The 20224-nt window shown below is 45.7% G+C and overlaps 2 protein-coding genes across 3 annotated transcripts in view; both read right to left on the reverse strand.

Moving 5' to 3' along the window:
* Positions 1–20224, reverse strand: part of PLEKHA2 (pleckstrin homology domain containing A2) — a 52707-nt gene that overhangs the window by 20695 nt on the left and 11788 nt on the right. Inside the window, exons 2-4 of one of the 2 annotated variants that reach the window (XM_003796280.3) lie at positions 11367–11423; positions 5298–5346; positions 3697–3794 (exon numbers count right to left, since the gene is read on the reverse strand). In XM_003796280.3, coding sequence (XP_003796328.1) covers positions 3697–3794; positions 5298–5346; positions 11367–11423 — 204 coding nt within the window. The remainder of the gene's footprint in view (positions 1–3696; positions 3795–5297; positions 5347–11366; positions 11424–20224) is intronic. The other variant, XM_023517022.1, reaches the window with a different exon arrangement.
* LOC100960086 (cAMP-dependent protein kinase type II-alpha regulatory subunit-like) lies at positions 13142–14136 on the reverse strand. The gene is given in 2 exon segments (XM_023517023.1): positions 13142–13746; positions 13749–14136. Coding segments are annotated over 2 exon segments (747 nt in total). The 5' UTR covers positions 13891–14136.

Genomic DNA, 20224 nt, shown 5'->3' on the forward strand with positions numbered 1-20224 from the left:
AAAAAAAAAAAAAAAAAAAATAGGGACTGAAGCTGGGCACAATGGTTCATGCCTGTAACCCTAGCACTTTTGGAGGCTTAGTCAGGAGGACTGCTTAAGGCCAGGAGTTCAAGACCAGCCTGAGTAAGAGCAAGATTCTGTGTCTATAAAAATAGAAAAATCTGGGCATAGTGGTACATACCTGTAGTCCCAGCCACTAGGGAGGCTAAAGCAGGAAGGATCCCTTGAGCCCAGGAGTCTGGGGTTGCAGTGAGCTATGGTGATGCCACTGCTCTCTAGCCCCAGCAACACAGTGAGATTCTGTCTCAAAAATAAACAAACAGGCTCAGCGTCTGTGGCTCAAGTGGCTAAGGCGCCAGCCACATACACCTAAGGTGGCGGGTTTGAATCCAGCCTGGGCCAGCCAAACAACAATGACGGCTGCAACTAAAAAAACAGCCAGGCATTGTGGTGGGCACCTGTGGTCCTAGCTACTTGGGAGGCATAGGCAGGAGACTCGTTTGAGCCCAAGAGTTGGAGGTTGCTGTGAGCTGTGATGCTACAGCACGCTACCCACAGGACAGCTTGAGGCTCTGTCTAAAAAAATAAATAAATAAATAAACAAACAAATAAGGATTCAGTGACCTTAGCATACAATGAAGCGCAATCTGTGGACAGAAAAACTGGATCCACCCTTGCTCCATGACCTTGGGGCAAGTCACATTCATCTCTAGGTATTTCCATTTCTTTACATTTTTTGAGACAGAGTCTCAAGCTGTCACCCTGAGTGGAGTGCGGTAGCATCATAGCTCACAGCAACCTTCAACTCAGGCTCAAGCAATTCCCTTGCCTCAGTTTTTCTATTTTTACTAGAGATGGGGGTCTCTCTTTTGCTCAGGTTGGTCTTAAACCTGTAAGCTCAGGCAATCTACCTGCCTCAGCCTCCCAGAGTGCTAGTTTTTCACTTTTAAATAGGGATAACACTAGCCCCTCCTATCTAAGGTTTTTACAAAGCTAAAATGAAGCCACATGGGGAAAAGTGTTAGGCAGCACCTGTGGCTCAAGGAGTAGGGTGCTGGCCCCATATGCCAGAGGTGGTAGGTTCAAACCCAGCCCTGGCCAAAAAAAGAAAGAAAAGTGTTGTGTAATTTAACACATTTGATAACTGCTGCTTTTAATATTTTTATAAACTCCTAGATGTTGGAAGTTAGGAGATCTGGGTTAGCTCTGCCACGGACAAACCTCCTGACCTTAGGCAAGACTCTGATCTCCATTTTCCTCATGTGAACAGCAGCAGTAAAACAACCCATCTCACCAAAGTGATGTGAGAGGTGAAAGTTAGAGCGCTTGAAAAGTTTAGCTCATGACATACCTGTTCCTCTTTCATCTCAGCGTTCCCTCAGAGTGTCTGATGCTTCACTTCACACATGTGGTGCCCAAAAATAAATACCTGTTTCATCCCCGTGGCACCATAGCCCCATATCTGCCCAATTCATCCTAGCCTCCCCAGGAAGGACCACACATTACAGGATGATATCAAGAGTGAGGAAAGAAGTAAACTCTTCCAGGATACAAAGAGATCAGGAGTTAGTAGGGCAGCCCTCCTCTTCCTTCTACTCCCTGCGACCTTTGACAGTAGGCACAAGAGATACACAGTCAAGCCAAGGAAAATAAGGAGGATCCCGGAGACTGTGGAGACTCCAAAGGCAGCTCTGACACTCCAGCCTTTAGACTTCCAACTTCTGGCACCATCGGGCTTCCTTCCACTCCTGTAGCCTGTAATATCTGTTCTGTGGGGCCAGAGAAGAGGCAGGGGAAATGAGCTGCTTAGAGCAACTCTGTCCTCAATGCACAAAATAAAGGCAAAGAGCTTTCTTGCTGCCTTGTGGGTTGTCTAGCCCATTCAGCACTCCAGAACAGAGGCAGAAATCCAGGAGGAAACTCTGAATCAAGTACTGGGGTAAGGTGCGGTGCCTCACATCTGTAATCCAGCAGTCTGGAAGGCCAAGGTAGAAGGATCGCTCGAGGCCAGGAGTTCAAGACCAGCCTGACCTACAGTGAGACTCTATAAAAAAAAGAAGTATCAGTTGGGCATGCTGGCTCACGCCTATAATACTAGCACTTTGGGAGGCTAAAACCGGTGGATCCTTTGAGCTCGGGGGTTTGAGACCAGCCTGAGCAAAAGCGAGATCCCATCTCTACTAAAAATAGAAAAACTGACTAGGCGTCATGGTGGGTACCTATAGTCTCAGCTATTTGGGAGGCTGAAGCAAGAGAATCGCTTGAGCCCAAGAGTTTAAGGTTGCTGTGAACTAAGACACAATGGCATTCTACCTAGAGCAAAAGAATGAGACTGTCTCAAAAAAAAAAAAAAATAGAAATATTAGTTGAGTATGGTGACAGGCACCTGTAGTCCCAGCTACTCAGGAGGATGAGGAAGGCAGATGGCTTGAGCCCAGGTATTTGAAATTGCAGTGAACTATGATCATACCACTGTACTCCAGCCAGGAAAACAGAGTAAGACTCTGTCCCCTCTCAAAAAAAAAAAGAATAAAGTATTAGACACTGAAAGAAACCCCAAATTATAAAGGATGCTAAAGGGTGAGGATCCCCAACATGAGTGAAGAAAGTCTTTACTAAAACCAGCACTCTGGAGCCTTGTAACCAGCATACGAGGTAGCCCATGTGAGCGAGCTAGCAACAACCTCCCTTCCTCCTGCCTGTCATTATGCTCTCTTTTCACGGGTTTATCACGGTTTATCAGAATAGCAAGCTAACAAGCAGGACTGCTTAGATGACTCAATTGTACACGATTTGGGTCAAGCAACACAAATGCCAGATAGGTGAATAGATTTCTTCCATTCATTTATATACAGGAACTCTGAGGTATCTGGGAGAATGACCTATGTACCCCAGTGCAAAGTTGTTATTATCACAAGTCCCTCAAATGTAAGCATTTCTGACTGTGTAGTAAAGAAACTCAAACTTTTCAGCATATGAACCATGGTTTATAAGCCAGGAGTCTGCCTGTCTTATAGATTAAAGGTCTAGTTTATTCCAAAACATATAGTTTTTCCTCTCCTTCCTTCTTATCCTTTCCTCTTTCTTTTTCTGTATTTCTAGGCTAACGAAGAATACAAGAACTCTTCATTAGCTTAATCAAGAAAAATGAGATTAGTCACAGAACAGTTCTAGGACAGGCTGATGGATGGCTTGGACTGACCCTCCAAGCAACCTCTGAAAGTTAAGAAGAGTACCCAGGAAAAAGTTCTGACTTCCCCCTCCTCACAGTCACTTTCCTAATATATCATTTTCCCCTCACACTCAGCAATCCATTTTTCTATCCTGAATCAGCATCCAGAATTACCCAAACCATGAATGACCAGGAGCCTTCCCAGAAAGCCATGAAGGGGACACGCCATAAACTTCCCCTTGAACTTGATTCGAACTCAAATTCTCAGTTCAACTCAGCACAGGTAGAGGGAGAGGCAAGAAAGATTCAGTCTATAGCAGGACCTTCCTAGGTCCCTCTATATCCATCTGACGTATTCTTCCAACTCCAAATAAGCGATATGCTGGAAAGAAGTCCTCTTACTACCCCCAGGAAGGAGGAGAGGCCCTATGTATGGAGATCTTGCTGGCTTGGTTCAGGGCCTCAGCCCAGTCTGGAAAGAGGCCCTCTTACTACCCCCAGGAAGGAGGAGAGACTGTACGTACGGTGATCTTGCTGGCTTGGTTCAGGGCCTCAACCCAGTCTTTCAGGTCTTTCTGGTCATTGGCTTGAAGAAAATATCTCTGAGACAGAGCATTGATAACTGAAAAAGTCATGGAGAAGAGGGAGAAATCATCAATCAGAACACAACCCAAAAAGAAAAGCAGAAGCAGCAAGACAAATGAACCCACAAAGCAGGTCAGGAAATTTACCATGAGGCTGAGTCACCTGCATGGATATTCAGGGAGCCCCAGATTACACCTGCTCGCTCTCCCGCTCATCTTTAGAAACAAGGATTATCCCATTGGCCATAAAGATGCCTGACAACTTTAACAGCAGCCTTAATGTGCTGTTCTGTGGTGACAAGGCTGGTCTATAACAGTGCTAAGGGATTTACAGTCATGATGGTATACAGACACAACAGGGTTGGACTGGGTGCCTGTCTATGGCTGGGAAATGGAATAAAGCTTATCTGACATCAAATCTGTGACCCTGGCCTCATGTCAACCTGTTTTGTCCTCTGAGCATCCTAATGGGCTGACAATGTACTGCTAGGTTTATTATTATAATTTTTTAAAGATATGATGACCACAAGATCTGAAAGTCATTTTTGAGCTTGGCCATGATGTTTGAAAGAAATGAAAGAATGAGAGCACCAAGGAAGTTTGAACCAATCTGAAGTGGGGAGAAAGAACAGCCCAAGGCATTACTTTTTACTCAACATCAGCCTCAACTGTGGGAGGTGAGCTTCGTGGAGTAGACCCAGAATTCATCAGCTCATTCAACTAATATTTACTGAGCACCCAACTATACACCAGGAGCCATCTAAGTGCTTGGAATACCACCATGGTAAAGCTGAGGAATATCCCGCCTGCACGAGGCTGACGTTCAGAACCATCCTTGACAGTCAACAGTTATGATAACATGGTGGGAGCCGAGTAACTATTCAGTGACTTACCCCCTGATTTCACAGATGTTCCCTGATGTGGGCAGGGAACACACCCACTGAGCAGCTTGGCTTCCTACATCATCCCTCAACACTGTTACTCTTTGGGCAAGAGAAACGCCACAGAATGTTCCTTCCTTTCTATTCTCCCCTCCCTGACAAAACCTCCCATGAGTATCCCCCTTCCCAGGCATTGCTTTACTCAGCTTTAAAATGAAGGTTCCCAGAAACTTCTAGAAGACATTTTGTGCCTACCCTATGGCATCAAGAAAACTAAAGTGCATAACTATCATTTAGCTATTAAATAAAACCAAAAAAAGATAAATTTTTGACATAATTCATAGTAGATATGCTAATGACAGTATAACATTATATACCCCCAGGAAAATGTACAATTATTGTCAGTTAAAAAAAAATTAAAACCAAAAGAAAAAGAAAGCTGAAATGTTACTGGCCCCTGTCTCTCTGGGCTTGTGTTATTAACAGTCTTTGCAGCAGAACCAAGGAAAGTGATACCACCTGACATCCAAGAATCTCCCTGTGATTGAAGTCACTCATACGCACAGGGCACAGTCACATGTGATCACAGGACTGTCTCCATGCAAAAGAGGAAGTTGTTGTACAGTGTTAAGAAAATCCATCCCCTGGCTCAGTACTTACCAAAGCAAAACGGCGTTTTTGGTTTCTGCTTTGGGGTAGCTATGCTCACCTAAATTAAATAAAAAATAAAAGAAACATGAAAATGTTTCTAACAGTGCTGAAAACTTATTGTGGAAGTTTTTATACATAAAGAGAGTACATCAAACTTATGTGTACATTTCAAAAAAAAATATGGTGAAAACTCTGTAGTTATCTTCCAGATAAAGAAATAAGTTTTATGAGTCCTATTGGTAGAAGCTCTATGCATGCCCCTTCCCTGGTAGAATCCCCACCCCTCAGAAATGACTACTGTTTTGATGTCTATGGTTTGCTTTTTGTTTTTTTCTTTTTCTTTTTTTGAGACAGAATCTCACTCCGTCACTCTGGGTAGAGTGCCATGGCGTCAATATAGCTCACAGCAACCTCAGTCTCTTGAGCTCAGGCTATCCTCTTGCCTCAGTCTCCCATGTCTGCAGCCACCAGACATGATGCTTGGCTAGTTTTTCTCTTTTTAGTAGAGATTGTTCTTGCTCAAGCTGGTCTCAAACTCTGAGCTCAAACAATGCACCTGTCTTGGCCTCCTTAGAGTCCTAGGATTACAGGAGTGATCACCACACCCAGCCATTGATGTCTGTGTTAATCTTTGTCTTTGCAAGAAAGACTTCTAAAAGTCATTTGAGTCCTAAAAAAATTCTCTTCAACCCACAAAATCTGTCCTGGCCTAACTCACGCTAGCAGGATTCTATTCTCTCTTCTCTCTCCAAGCACCAGCCCCCTCCCTAAGCAGTTCCCCAGCTGAAGGTGGTATTGCTACAGATACATTGATTCTAATCAAGAGCAGGAAATAAGAGGAGGTGCACACCATTCTTTGCATTCAGACACACTGAACAATTGCCTTTACATCTCTCCTGACCACCTAACCATGAAAAGGAGCACTTTCCTCACACCCACAGGGGGCTGATGGAGTCAGGGAGGGTACTTGTGTGTTTAAGGGAAGGGCGTGAGGAAGTAGAAGTATTTTTATACCTCCTCTTGCTTTATTCCATCTTACTTTTGTAATCCTACCCCTTGCATGTACATTCCTGAGTATCTACACATTTAAGCCTTCATCATTCATCTTCAAACACACTGAAAGAACATAGACAACCACTCATATTCCATCACATGCCCACAAGCACTGGGTGACTATCCTTGATTTAGGCTGAAGCTCCTCAGAGCAGGCCTCTACCACTGTGCCTGGGATCTCTAAGGAGGCAGCCACCTTCCCATAGGACCTCTGCTGGGGACTATTCACATACTGCCACAATCCTCCCTCAATCCCCTTTCCAGCCACAAGCATTCTTCTTTCTACTTGTCCTCACCCAAGGGCCTTAGGAGTGGTTCCTGCTTTAATGAGAGGCATTTTAGAACTCAAGAAAACCTGGAGTTGATATTAAATTCTCTTCATGGCTCACAGTTGCGAGGGTCTAACAATGACTGACCCACCAGTCTTCCCTACGTTCTCACTCTTGGCTCCAAGTTCTTCTTGTAGAACTGTCCAGATTCCTTAACCACAACTATCACCCCAAATACTCAAATGGAAACTGAGGTAGCACCTTATAAAAGATCAGAGGGCAGGCAGTACAGCCTGGGCTGTGGACACAGACTCTCAAATGACGGGTATCCCAGCTATGTGACCTCCATTTCCTGTTCTATCAAATAAAAGATAATAATGTCACCTGAACTACAGGTAAAATGCTGAGGGCCCAAGAGCTTCTCAGGGCCTGCAAAAAAATACAACACCCAGAAAAATTGCCTAGCCTCCAACATACAAATCAAAGATGGCATATCCAATGTTAATAAACATTTAGTTAAATGTCTGTATAACGGCATTATGGCAATCTGACAAGTACTTAACTAGATGTGTACAAGCTGTCACAGTAAGTCAACTTCATTCACGTTTCAACGAAACATTTTCACTTTTCAATGAAACACTTTCACTTTTCACCTTTCAATGAAACATTCAAAAAAACTTCACTACATTTGCACAATTAGTAGCTTAGATTTTCTTACTTCACAAGAATCCCTGTGTATATGCAAGAGGATTGCCTGAAAATTACAACCAAGCATAAATTAAATGAGCTACTCATCACCAGATCCTTACAAAAGCAAAATGACTATAATTCTTTCAAATATTTAAAGCCAAACAATTATATTTACGGAATATGGATGCATTTTTTATATGTTTACCAAAATGTGAGGCTATAGGTCCTAAAAAAGTCCTGAAAAAAATGAGGATTTAAGCAAAGGGAAACCCACACATCCTAAGTGTAGACACAAAGTCCCCACACTCATTCGTGTTCCAACTCATAGGCCACTGGCAATCTATGGCCCAGTGGCCCAGCCCCCTCGCCATGCTGCGTCCCTGGGTCTCTGACCCCCGAAGGCAGCCTGAACCACAATGTCCCAGGACAACAGCAGTCTATGGCCCAGTGGCCCGGCCCCCTCACCATGCTGCGTCCCTGGATCTCTGACCCCTGAAGGCAGCCTGAACCACAATGTCCCAGGACAACAGCAGTCTATGGCCCAGTGGCCCGGCCCAGTGGCCTGGCCCCCTCACCATGCTGCATCACTGGGTCTCTGACCCCTGAAGGCAGCCTGAACCACAATGTCCCAGGACAATGGCGGTCTATGGCACAGTGGCCCAGCCCCCTCACCATGCTGTGTCTCTGGGTCTCTGACCCCTGAAGGCAGCCTGAACTGCAGTGCCACAGGACAACAGCAATCTATGGCCCAGTGGCCCAGCCCCCTCGCCATGCTGCGTCCCTGGGTCTCTGACCCCTGAAGGCAGCCTGAACCACAATGTCCCAGGACAACAGCGGTCTATGGCACAGTGGCCCGGCCACCTCACTATGCTGTGTCTCTGGGTCTCTGACCCCTGAAGACAGCCTGAACCACAATGTGTCACCCTGCTTGCCGCCACTGTGGTCTGTCAGTGACTCATGCTCTTGTTGAGGATGATTTGGGCAAAGCAACTCATTACTGAATTAACAGCATTGTTTCTAGTTCTGCCTTGATGGGCCACATAGCAAGGGTAAGACTCTCTGTGTCTGCCATCAGCTTCCTGATTAGTGAAGCCAGAGTAAAATTACTAGTCCCCCTCTTACAGTCACAGAATAGCAAAAGAGGAACATGAAGTTATACCTGCCTGTTGCTGTGCCCTTCAGAAAGAAGGGCCAAGGGAAGATTCTAACTTATTATGAGGTGGGGCCTTGGTCTCTTCCAAATACCCAGTCACTATGGAAGAGGATCCCTACCCACTCAGAGGAATAATCTCACCCAACCCCAACCCCACTGCATGTGAGTAATTGTGCCCCTTTCAGATCTGGTGAAGAAACAGAGAAGAGCCTCACAAAGAGGTGTGGCTACAGATGGCTGAGGAAACCTGACAGCCTGACTCTAGCACACTGATAGGACTGCCCCACAGCACAACAAACTCTCAGGAACTAGCTCTTATCAGATCAAACACAGACCACAGGAGCAGCAAGCTAGTCAGTGGCTGGTAAGGCTAGGGCCAGTCCCACCCTATCTTCCCTTGGCTGGAAGGGACCTGGCCCCTCTGGCAGAAGTGGCAACAAACAAGGTCTTAGGTCTGATGCAGCTCTGCCCCCATGTCTGGGTGACCTCACCCCAGGAGGTGGTATCAGGGGGAAAGGAACAGCAGCCACCCACACAGGACGACTGAAAGGGTTCTGAAGTGGGGTCTGGAGACCAGCTTCAGGGAGTCAATGAGCCCCCTGAAATTATCGGCAAAGTCAAGATGTATACACACAACTATACACTGATCTGGAAACTGAGTCCATGCTTTTCATCAGATATTCAAAAAGATCCACAACCCCCCGCCCCCCCCCAAAAAAGTTATGGCGGCGCCTGGGGCTCAAAGGCATAGGGCGCTGGGCCCATATGCCGGAGGTGGCATGTTCAAACCCAGCCCTGGCCAAAAACTGCAAAAAAAAAAAAAAAAAGAAGCACTGTTCTAGGAAGTTCTTCGCCACAAGTAACAGAAGCCAAGGCCCAGACAAAATAGGACAACAAAGATGGGGTGGAACAGTGGGGTTGGCTATGCAGAGATGGCTGGACTGGAAGAAAAGGACCATCAGACAAAGTCAAAGGCAATTCTTTTCTGGTTCTTCAATTCTTTTCTGGTTTTCCCAAGAATTGGTTCTACTTCCATGAACACCCTGGAGGCCTCTTGATGAAATGCCATTCATTTCTGCCTCTCTGAAAGAACATGCACTGGTCCCCATCTTCCCAATGCTAGCTATCAGGAGAGAGCAGAAGCATGCCCTAAGCCTGGCAGTAGATGCTTCCTCTGGGAGGTGATCCCTAAGGGTTAACAGGAAATACCCTGGAATGCTGGATTGGATACCAGTCACACAGGAGTTAAAAGTCTCAGCTCTTGTATGTAACCTGAGCCAGTAGCAGCTGTGGGTTTTGCTCACTCACACACACACACACACACACACACCCCACCCATCCAGGCTTGACTCTCTCAGGAAGGGCTAAAAGGCAGGGCATCCTTTACAAATGAGGCAGCCTCCAAAGCTGAGGACTAAATTGCTGAGCTGCTTTTATAAATCATGATTCAGCAGATTGTATTTCACCCTCCTGCACCAAAAACAAACAAACAAAAAGTCTTCCCAAACCTATCCTAATGGAAGAGGGTTTCAGTTTTCATTTATTATGAGGAGGTTCTCTGCTTCCCCCTCACCCATCTCAATTCTCTTTTTCTGAATCTCCTGGAGAAATGACCTAACGAGACTCAGCAAACTGAGGATGAGAGAAGGAGGAAAGGCAGGCCCCAGGCCTTGGGCTGGGCTGGCCTGGCCTGGCCTGGGGAGGCAGCCACAGTGCTCACCACAAAGCAAGCAGAACTGCCTGCAGCTGTGCTAGCAAAGCTGCACTTTAAAAGACCCTTTCCTCCTCCCCCAGGTCATTCTCCCCCACCCCCAACCCTCCCGCTCCCCTGCTGGGTATCTTCAGCCTTTGTGCTGCTCCCAAGCACAGAACAGTCTACCCCTCCTGTTAAAGGTGGGCTCTCCTCCAGAGGCCTCTGGCCCCCTCCTGCTCTTCTCCTGGCCTGTGGAGGTGGAGGGCTCCCCAAAGCTTGTTTGTTTCAAGAGGGAGCCTGCAGCCACTCAACTCAGGGCCTAGGTCTCAATCCCCTGAGGGTGCCATGTGAGAGGGCCCACTAGGCACCAAAAGGTCCCCAAGAGGCCTGAAGCAAGGGTGTGTGCGGAGAGAGCAGGACTTCCAAAACCTTGGTGCTGGCTGGCTGCCACCTGGCACTCCTTACGGTACAAACAGTTCCTCTTTCCGGGGAGGCTCTAAGTCCCCCAGCCTTTCCATCCCTGAGCATTCTGGATCAGCAGTGGCGCCTGCTCCAGGGAGGGGCAGCCGAAAGAAGCTGAATTCAGCAGTTACAGGAGAGCATCGTTCAACAGCCCTCAATAAATAAGAGGGGGGCTGCTTTTGCCCCTTCTGCACAGACAGGACCATGGGATGGCTTGGCAGCTACCCGCCAGACTCTCCAGCTGTTGTCTGGCAGCTGAATAGATTCCTGGCACATCTGAGTAGCTTCTCCAGGCATTCTCCAGGCAGTAATGCTGCCAGGTAATTTATAAAAATTCCAGTGAAGCCCCAACACTTTCTAAGTGTCTCTGTTTAGCTGTACCCTTTGAAAGAATCTTCTACAGTTATTGGAGTTTTGATTGCTTTTGTATTCCTTTTTGTCTCAATTTTAAAAAAGATTATGCCTACTCCCTAACCCCAGCTTAACCGCCACCTCCACCACATCCACAGGAGCTGGGAGCAGCAGGGACTGATCTGTCCAGGCCGCAGGTCCACCCTCCAAGAACTTACTTAACCAGCCCTAAAGCCCCCGCAGTAAGCAGCAAAGCTTCCACAAGTGATATATGGGGAAAAGCGAGAATTTTAATGCCCATGCACCATCTCCAAATAGTAGCACCCAAAGGATTTGACACTCCCTCTTGTTTAGATACTAAACCTACTTAAAGAACATGAATTCGCAGAGTTCCAGGCCAACATTACCTTTGAGATGTAGGTCAGCTGTAAAGATCCAACAGCTCCTGCCCCAATTGCCAGGTTCTGAAAGACACAGAGATTTCATTTTAGAAAGGATGCTATGTGAGGCCGTGGAAACAGCACCAAGCGGCAGGAGGCCAAGATTCCAGCTCCGTTTTCCAGCCTAGCATAATAATTTCTGTAAAATAATTCAGGATTCCTGATGGAAACCTGCGACAATAACATTACTGCTAGCCCAGTGATTGTTAACCGATAGGCCGTGAGAAGATCTTAGGTGTGTTGTGAAAATTTTTAAAGATTATTAATTAAATTATTTTTTACCAGGAAAAAAATTTCATTCTGAAACACAGCTTAGTAGGAAAATTCATCAGAATTCTATAATTAAAAGGTTAAAACAGTTTTAAATACAAGCTAAATTACCTTCTTCTGGGATTAACAATTGGAACCCCAAATATCTCAACATCTTAACTAGAAAGGCCTTCACAATAATTCTTTAAAATTGTAAATGATGCCAATTTTTGAAAACATAGTTGTCGATCTTTAGGATTAATGCCTGAGTTACGTAACAGGCTCCCTAAATATGAATATGTCCAAGTGGAATTCCCTAAAGAGAGAAATAAAAATTTTTCTCTAATTAAAAAAAAAAAAGCTTCTTTTTTTTGAGACATAGTCTCATTATGTTGCCCTCGGTAGAGTGGTGTAGTGTCACAGCTCACAGCAACCTCCAACTCCTGGGCCTAGGCGATTCTTTTGCCTCAGTCTCCCACATAGCTCGGACTACAGGCGTCTATCACAATGCCCAGCTATGCTTCTTCTTTCTTTAGAGTTTAAAATTGATGGATTCAATGGCAAAGCTATGCAACAACTCTGGAGTGGAAGGAAAGGGATCTCTTTGTGGCAGGAGTTGCCCAGGGAAGTATTTGTGTCAGATCAAGTGATGGCAACCTTCCTGACTCTGGCTCCTTCTAAATGGATAGCAATTCATCACACCCAAACCTACCAAAACAAATTAAAAAACAAAACCTCCAACCCAGAAAACCTTTCCTGGATTTCTACTGCAGATAATATGTGCTGAACCCCAATTTTCTGCTCTAATATGGGTCCCACTGACCTAACAGTCTGTTGGGGCACTGACTTACTGGGTCCTGGGCAGGGAGGGCTTTTTACTAAGCATCACTGTGGGCATGGAGACAGCTATAATGGGTGCAGCTTTCAGCAGACAATACAATGTCACTGGACCACAGAGATCCATTTCATCTGCCTCCATTTTCCACTGTAAAACCAAAGGCTGCAATTGGGAAAATACACAGACTTTCTCAAACGACAAATGAGGAGACTGAAGGCTATAACACTTCTTCCTTAGAGAAAGACTGGAAGAGGTGTCTACAGTTATGCAACAGATTTCTGCAGACTTTATGGTAACATCCAAAAGCAATAGTAGCAGCAGAAGAGGAAAGAAGGATGTTTACACTTTGGACTTTGTATCAGGCACTTAAATTACTGGAGACATGCCATTCTGAACCAAAGATGTGAAAACTGGGTTGGCGTAATCATCACAAGTGTCTAATAATGGGCTTTCAGAAGCAAAGTGGAGGTGTGGGTTGAACCTCTGTCCATCCTTAATGCTGACTTTCAAGTTTTCTAAATGCCCATAACCACAGCAACAGTAGCAGCGGTGGCAACATCAGGAATGGTTCTGTAGTGTCTGTTTTCTGTGTATGTTCTGTGGCTAACTGGAACGTTTTGGTGTCACACTGAGAAGGCTCTAGGGTATAGCACACCTACTGCCCAGGGTCGATCAGATCCATGCTGGAGCCAAACATCTTCACCAGCTGTTCCTTATACTGTGAGATATTCCTCTTCATGATGTCCATGCAGAGCCCCAGAAGCCTCTCAAATGCTTGTACATCCATAACTAAGCATTTGACATCTCCAGTTGCATAAGCAGAAGCAGCTCTGGGTTTGTTCGTGACCAGTGGAACCTCTCCAAAGCACTGCCCCTTGGGACAGCGGGCAATCTCAACTTTTAGGTTCCCATTGTCCTTGTTTGTTTTACTCTTGCTTTTAAGCAAAATGCCCACTTCACCAGACTCTATGATATAAAAGCTATCAGGCTTTTCACCCTGAGTGATTATGCGCTCTCCATCCTTATAAATCTTCTCTCCTCTTACATCCACAATTTTCATTCGTTCTGATACCTCTAGAGATTTAAGAAGGGGCACAGACTCAATAAATGATTCAAACATCTTCCTCTTTTTTGCATTGTTTTTCACTATGATTCTTCTAAAAGTCAACCAGTCCAGTCCCCAAAGAGAGCCTTCTGGAGTGGCAACAATGGCAGCTCTCGGGGTATTGTACATCAGAGCTAATTCTCCAAAACTGCCCGGTTATCATGCTGACCAACACAACGGGTTTCATTATCCTTTGTTACCAAAATATCATAGGTTCCCTGTTCTATGACATAAAAGTTGTCTCCTTCATCTCCTTGGTCAATAACATGCCCATCAACTGTGACTATCCTTTCAAACATGGCATCAAGGACTTGAGAAAGCTGTTCCTGATCAAGATTTTTGAAAAGAAGAGTATCTTTGCAAGCTTCCTGACATCTGCATCTCTGTTCATCAGTTTTAGGATGAATCACCCTTGGATCAGTATCTTTCTCTTCCTCATCAGGGTTGTAAGTCTCAGCACAGACTGATACTCGCCTATTAAATCTGTTAGGACCTGGAACAATCAGGAAGATCCACCAAACTTTCTCTTCAGAGCTTTTCCTAGATTTTCATAACACAGGCATGACTGATTAAATCACAGTACACAAGACTGAACTCAATCTCCAGCTCCTCTTCTCCCCAGTCTCTAAATTATTTTTGAAAGAAGTTCAAAGCATAGTAGGTATATATATATATATATATTTTTTTTTCCAGTTTTAGGCCAGGGCTGGGTTTGAACCCGCCACCTCTGGCATATGGGGCCGGCGCCCTACTCCTTTGAGCTACAGGCGCTGCCCTATTCTTTTTTTTAAACTTGTTTTTTGAGACAGTTTCACTAAGTTTCACATAGTTTCACTATGTCGCCCTCGGTAGAGTGCCATGGCTTCACAGCTCATAGCAACCTCAAACTCTTGGGCTTAAGCTATTCTTTTGCCTCAGCCTCCCAAGTAGCTGGGACTATAGGCGCCTGCCACAACACCCAGCTATTTTTTTTTTAATTGTAGTTGTCACTGTTGTTTATCAGGCCCAGGCTAGGCTCAAACCACCAGCCCCGGTATATGTGGCTGGTGTCGTAACGACTGAGCTATAGGCACCGAGTCTATACTCTTTTTTTTTTTTTTGATCAATATAATTTAAGTGTGCAATGGAAGTTTAACTATAGGTTCAAGTATGCTGTGAGATTAAAAAAGGTTGAAAAACACTGCTCCCTCCTTATTAACTATAGAGAGGTAGTCTAGAATAGTGGGTAAAAGTCTATGCCCCATTATGAATAACATTAAGCCCAAGTTTTTACCTTCTGTAAAAATAGGGATAATAATAATACCTATCTCATATGACAGTTGTAAAGATGAGTTAATATATCTAACAGCACTTGGAATTATCTCTGGCACATAGAACACTCTCAATAAGTGTTAGCTATTATATTTTTTCTGCCCTGAAATCCCATTGAATTTGTTCTGCTTTAAGCTACTTCAAAATTCTTTTCATAATACATAAGCTGCAAACTCACACTGTACAGAAATAAAAGAAACATACCTGTTCAGCCTGCTTCACAGAACTGTTCAACAAGTAGTAAACAAAATGCTGTCTGCACAATGAAACAGTAAGTATGCGTACTACTAAAACAGCAAGAAACTCACAGGCACCACGTCTGGCAATGTATTCCACCTCGACACAAGCTCTTTGGCTTTCTGATTTCTCTGTTGTCAAGGATGAAGCAATGAAGACACAGGGACAGCCACATACCAAAGTAACAGTCCAGATTAGAAATCACAGCTGTGGATCTTCTAACATCCACATTGGAAAATCCACTCCCTCAAGAACCTAAGACTCTGTTCATAGTTCCTGGAGACCTCTTAAACTGTTGCCAACAGCCTCAAAGACAAACCTTTGAAACTCCCAGTACCTGGGGTAATCTCAAAGGTGAATCTTGAATAGAAAGAATTGAGGTTATTTACCCAAAGATTAACAGAGAAAAAATGACCCCTATATATCAAAGAGATATCTCAGCCTGTAGAGAAGAGTCCTTCTAGCCTCCCCCATCTAGATTAACATGCGTAATTTGAAGCAAATTCAAGCAAGAAAGTAGATCTGGAGATAGTATGACAAAAAAAGAATTCTCAGAATTGAAAGGACCCTGTACTCTGTTTCCTGTTGTAATAAGGTGGGAAATGGAAAAGCTGCCTTGAAGCAGCCAGATTAGCATTTGGAATGGTAGATGATCTGATTTATACTGTCATTTACACAATGTTTTCAACAACCAAGTGACTGCTTTTTTTGTTTGTTTGTTTTGGCTGGGGCTGGATTTGAACCCACCACCTCTGGTATATGGGGCCAGCGCCCTACTCCTTTGAGCCACAGGTGCTGCCCCTATTTTTTTTTTTTTAAGAAAACCTCTATTTCTGTGGTTTTCAACCTCTTATCTCACAGCACACTTTAACCTATAGGTAAACTTTAGCAGCACACTTAAATTATGTTGATCATAATAGAATAAATAGGCCTTGGGCGGCACCAGGGGCTCAGTAAGTAGGGCCCCAGCTCCGTACACCCCATATACTAAGGGTGGCGGGTTCGAACCCAGCCCCTGCCAAACTGCAACAAAAAATAGCTGGGCGTTGTGGTGGGCGCCTGTAGTCCCAGCTACTTGGGAGGCTGAGGCAAGAGAATTGCTCAAATCAAGGAGGTGGTGGTCCTGTGAGCTGTGACGCCATAGCACTCTACCAAGGGTGAGACTCTGTCTCTGGAAAAAAAAAAAAAAAAAGAAGAATAAATAGGCCAGGTGAGGTGAGGTGGTTCGTGCCTGTAATCCTAACACTCTGGGAGGCCAAGAGAGGTGGATTTCTTGAGCTCATGAGTTTGAGACCAGCCTGAGCAAAAGCGAGACCCTGTCTCTACTAAAATAGGAAAACTGAGGCAAGAGGATCACTTGAGCCCAAGAGTTGGAGGTTGCTGTGAGCTATGATGCCCTGACATTCTACCCAGGTCTACCCAGTATGACAGCTTGAGAGTCTGTTTCAAAAAAATAAATAATGTATTTATTATGCTTTTAACTTCTTTCAAAAATGGTGTAATGATCTTTAAAAATTTTCAAGGTACACCTAAGATCTCTCACAGCACACTATTCTGTCATAGCACAGCCGTTAAAAACCACTGCTCTATTGAGTAGGGAGACAGGTCTCATACCCCCTAAATCAGAGTCCAAAAAGGAGCCACAGCACCCAAGAAGGCACACTGAGTGACTGACACTGCCCTGCAGGGGAACACGAACCACTCTGGGCAAAGACTCACCTCTGCTCAGAGTCAGACTACCAGAAAACCCACCACTACCTGGCCTTATTATAGCCAGTGGCTCCAGGAACAGAGAGACACAGACCTTTCTGCTGGAGACTGAGCATCTGCCACCACCCCCCACCCTATTTCGCATTAGGAAAGTGCCTTGGAATGAGGGCATTTGTCCAAGGTCACACAATTGGTGGCAGAGCCTGAACCAAAGCTGAAGTCTCCTGACTTGCACACCAATGCCCTAGAAGCAGCACACTGTAATTTAAAAAGCTTGAGCGGCTGGAATTCTAGCTGTGACATTAATGCTCTGTGACCACAGGCAAGCCTCTTTACCTATAAAATGGAGATAATAAGTTCTGTTTCACAGGGCGGCTGGAGAATTATGTGGAGATACATGGAGGGAGCCTAGCCTATAGTAGTTCCTACCCCATCTTGCAACACTAATTATAAGATGTAAATGCCAAGTCTCAGAGCTGCCCTTGCACAACTCACTCTCTTCACCCTAAACCACAGCCCAGAAGCCTCCAGCGCCCAATCCTAAATTATGAGTAATGACGTGGGATTTGGGGAAGCATTCGGACACTAGCCCACTCGTAATGACAGACACGAGCAGATCAAATTTCAACTACTTCATCCCCCACCAGCCCCTTGAGGACCGCTCCACCCTCGGACCCCAACCTCCCCGGGAGCTCTCCTTGTTCAGAGATGATACAGCAGCAGCTCTGCTGGCCCAGTTACCCCAGGGGTCTGCTCCTAGGCTCAAACATGCCTCTTTTTTTGAGACAGAGTTTCACTTTGTCACCCTCAGTAGAATGCTGTGGCATCGCAGCTCACAGCAACCTCAAACTCTTGGGCTCAAGAGATCCTCTTGCCTCAACCTCCCGAATAGCTGGGACTACAGGCGTCCACCACAACGCCTGGCTATTTTTTTGTTGCAGTTTTGCCAGGGCCAGGTTCAAACCCACCACCCTCAGTATATGGGGCCAGAGCCCTACTTACTGACCCACAGGTGCCGCCATGACCGGCCTTTTAAAAGGCTGCTTCCCCTCAACACACCTTCTTCCCCACCCAGGGGAAATGGATGACACAGGAGTAAACAGCCCCAGGACTTGTGAAGCTTGATTCAAAGTGATGCTCAGTGTCCACACAAATGAATGGACCTAGAAGATTAATGGTGACAGCTGACTGCAGGGATGGCATACCAGCGGCCCCAGGCAGACCTTCCTGATCAAAGAAGAATATGCCAGCAGGCCTGGGCTGATAGCCTCAGCACAGGTGCGAGGCAGGGACACCAACTAACAGCACCCAGGAAGGGGTGCCCATGAGACTGCTTCCCTGGCTCACTCCTTTTCTTATAGGAAAAGGACAAACTCAGGACCCTCCTTCACGAAACATCCTCTACCAACTTCAGCCTGCTCTGGCCTCTCCTCTCTCTGAATTCACATACGCAGATTGCTTCTCCAGCTTTGGTACATACCACACTCTCCTGGGGAGCTTGTTTTGAAAAGCCCAGGCTTGGGCTTCACCCATAAAAAACTTGATCAGAATGAAGTAGAATGTGCTCAGAATATGTTTTTTTTTTTTTTTTTATTAAACTCTCCCAAGTGACCCCTAAATAGGCCCACATTTAAGAAAAGAATATTTGGGTGGTGGTTAAGTTCCCAAATGAGTCCCCAAAAGCCTGCTGAGCTAGTAAAGGGCTGGTTCACCATTGGCAAACAATGTTTCTTTGGGATGACACTTCCCAGGTTCCAACTTGGTTGTTACTATTAATAGTTCCCATGGCCTAGGCAGGGCCTCTGTGGGACAAGAACCAGAATAGGGTAGAACAGGCAGGAAAGGAATGACCCAGGATGAAAAAGGGCTCAAAGACTTGAGGACAGAGTTGAGAAATGGACTACAGGGGAACACAAAGCCTTGTGCTGAGGGCATCTGAGCAGATTCACAGCAAAGACAGAGGCTGGTGGAGAAAAGTTCTGGAAAGCTGCTTAGGTGAATCACCTAGGGAGATTTTTCAACAAAAACCTCCCATGCTTGATCCCCGGGGTTGAAATTGGTCAGAAACAGGCACACCTGGCACTGACTGGTCCTGCTCACTCTGCAGTGGAGAGGCAGCCGCTGGTGAGAGAAAGGCCAGGCCAGCTGGCCACCCATAGACTGACCCCAGCTGCTGCACCAGCAGTGACAGAGAGGAGGAAGGAAAAGTGGGGTGGAGCAGGGGGAGGGAATGGAGATTCCCCGGCCAGGCCTGGCTGGCAGCAGCAATCCCACCTGCGGATGTCTGGAAGTCAGGAGCGGTCTGCACGTTTCTTAGACTTCAAATTTTCTGAAACAATGTAAGGCACAGGGCAGGTTCCTGTTAAATGACAGATGGGTTTATGGAGACACTGCCAATGCCTTGCTTTTTGCTCGAGAGCTCTCTGCCACCAAGAACCTCCTAGGAGCTGACACTCCAATTGAAGAAAGAGATTTCCATCTCCAAGGAAGGAGATGAGGTGCCCCTGCAGAGATGTGACACACCTCCCACGTTCAGCCTTTTTCTAGAAACAGCAGTATTTCTTGTTAAAGTAGAAAATTTTACCCTTGCCACTTCTCCTTTTCCCTCCTCTAGCAAGAGTAACAAAGAGCACAAAAATGACCAGAAGACTCAACTACAGATCTGTGAGTTCAGAGAGTGTCGACACTGAAAGTCCTGTAAATACCCCTTCAATCCCCAGGAGTCCTCTGAGGCTCAGATGGGGAAGACAGAAGACAGAGCCCACAACTCCTGGCATCAATCTGGTGCTTTGGTAAAACACAACCTGAGAAAGGAGGAAGGAAACTGACAAACATAAGAAACCAAGCCATGCCGGGATGCTGCTGGTACTTTAGACATTGGGGTCAAACCTAACAAGCCCATTTCACAGATGAAGAAACTAAGGATCAAACAGGTGAAGGAGCCTGCCCAAGGTCACACAGTAGCAAGCAATCCAGCCCATATTCAAACCCAACATTTCCTGAATTCCCAAATCCCAGACACTTTCCTTTAGGCCATGTCACCTCCCATGAGACATTATCTAAGAGTCAATTATCACTGAAAGGTAAATACAAGAGCAGGACCAGCAGGGTTACACCAAAAGAGGCAATCTCATTGCCCAAGCAGGGCAGGGCAGGGCAGAAACTAGTCCTACTGGCTCTGGGGTTCCAAACTCCAAAAGACCACAATTCAGAGTGGAAAGGGAGAAGGAAGGAGGAATGCTGGTGACTTCTTACCTTCTCTTGCAGCTCCCTCGGGTGCCTGACAGACTAGGAGGGAGGATACACCAGGTGTCTGACAGACTAGGAGGGAGGATACACCAGGTGTCTGACAGACTAGGAGGGAGGATACACCAG

This window comes from Otolemur garnettii, unplaced genomic scaffold (genome assembly GCF_000181295.1).
Source record: "Otolemur garnettii isolate 467f Iridium unplaced genomic scaffold, OtoGar3 scaffold00102, whole genome shotgun sequence".
Lineage (NCBI taxonomy): Eukaryota > Metazoa > Chordata > Mammalia > Primates > Galagidae > Otolemur > Otolemur garnettii.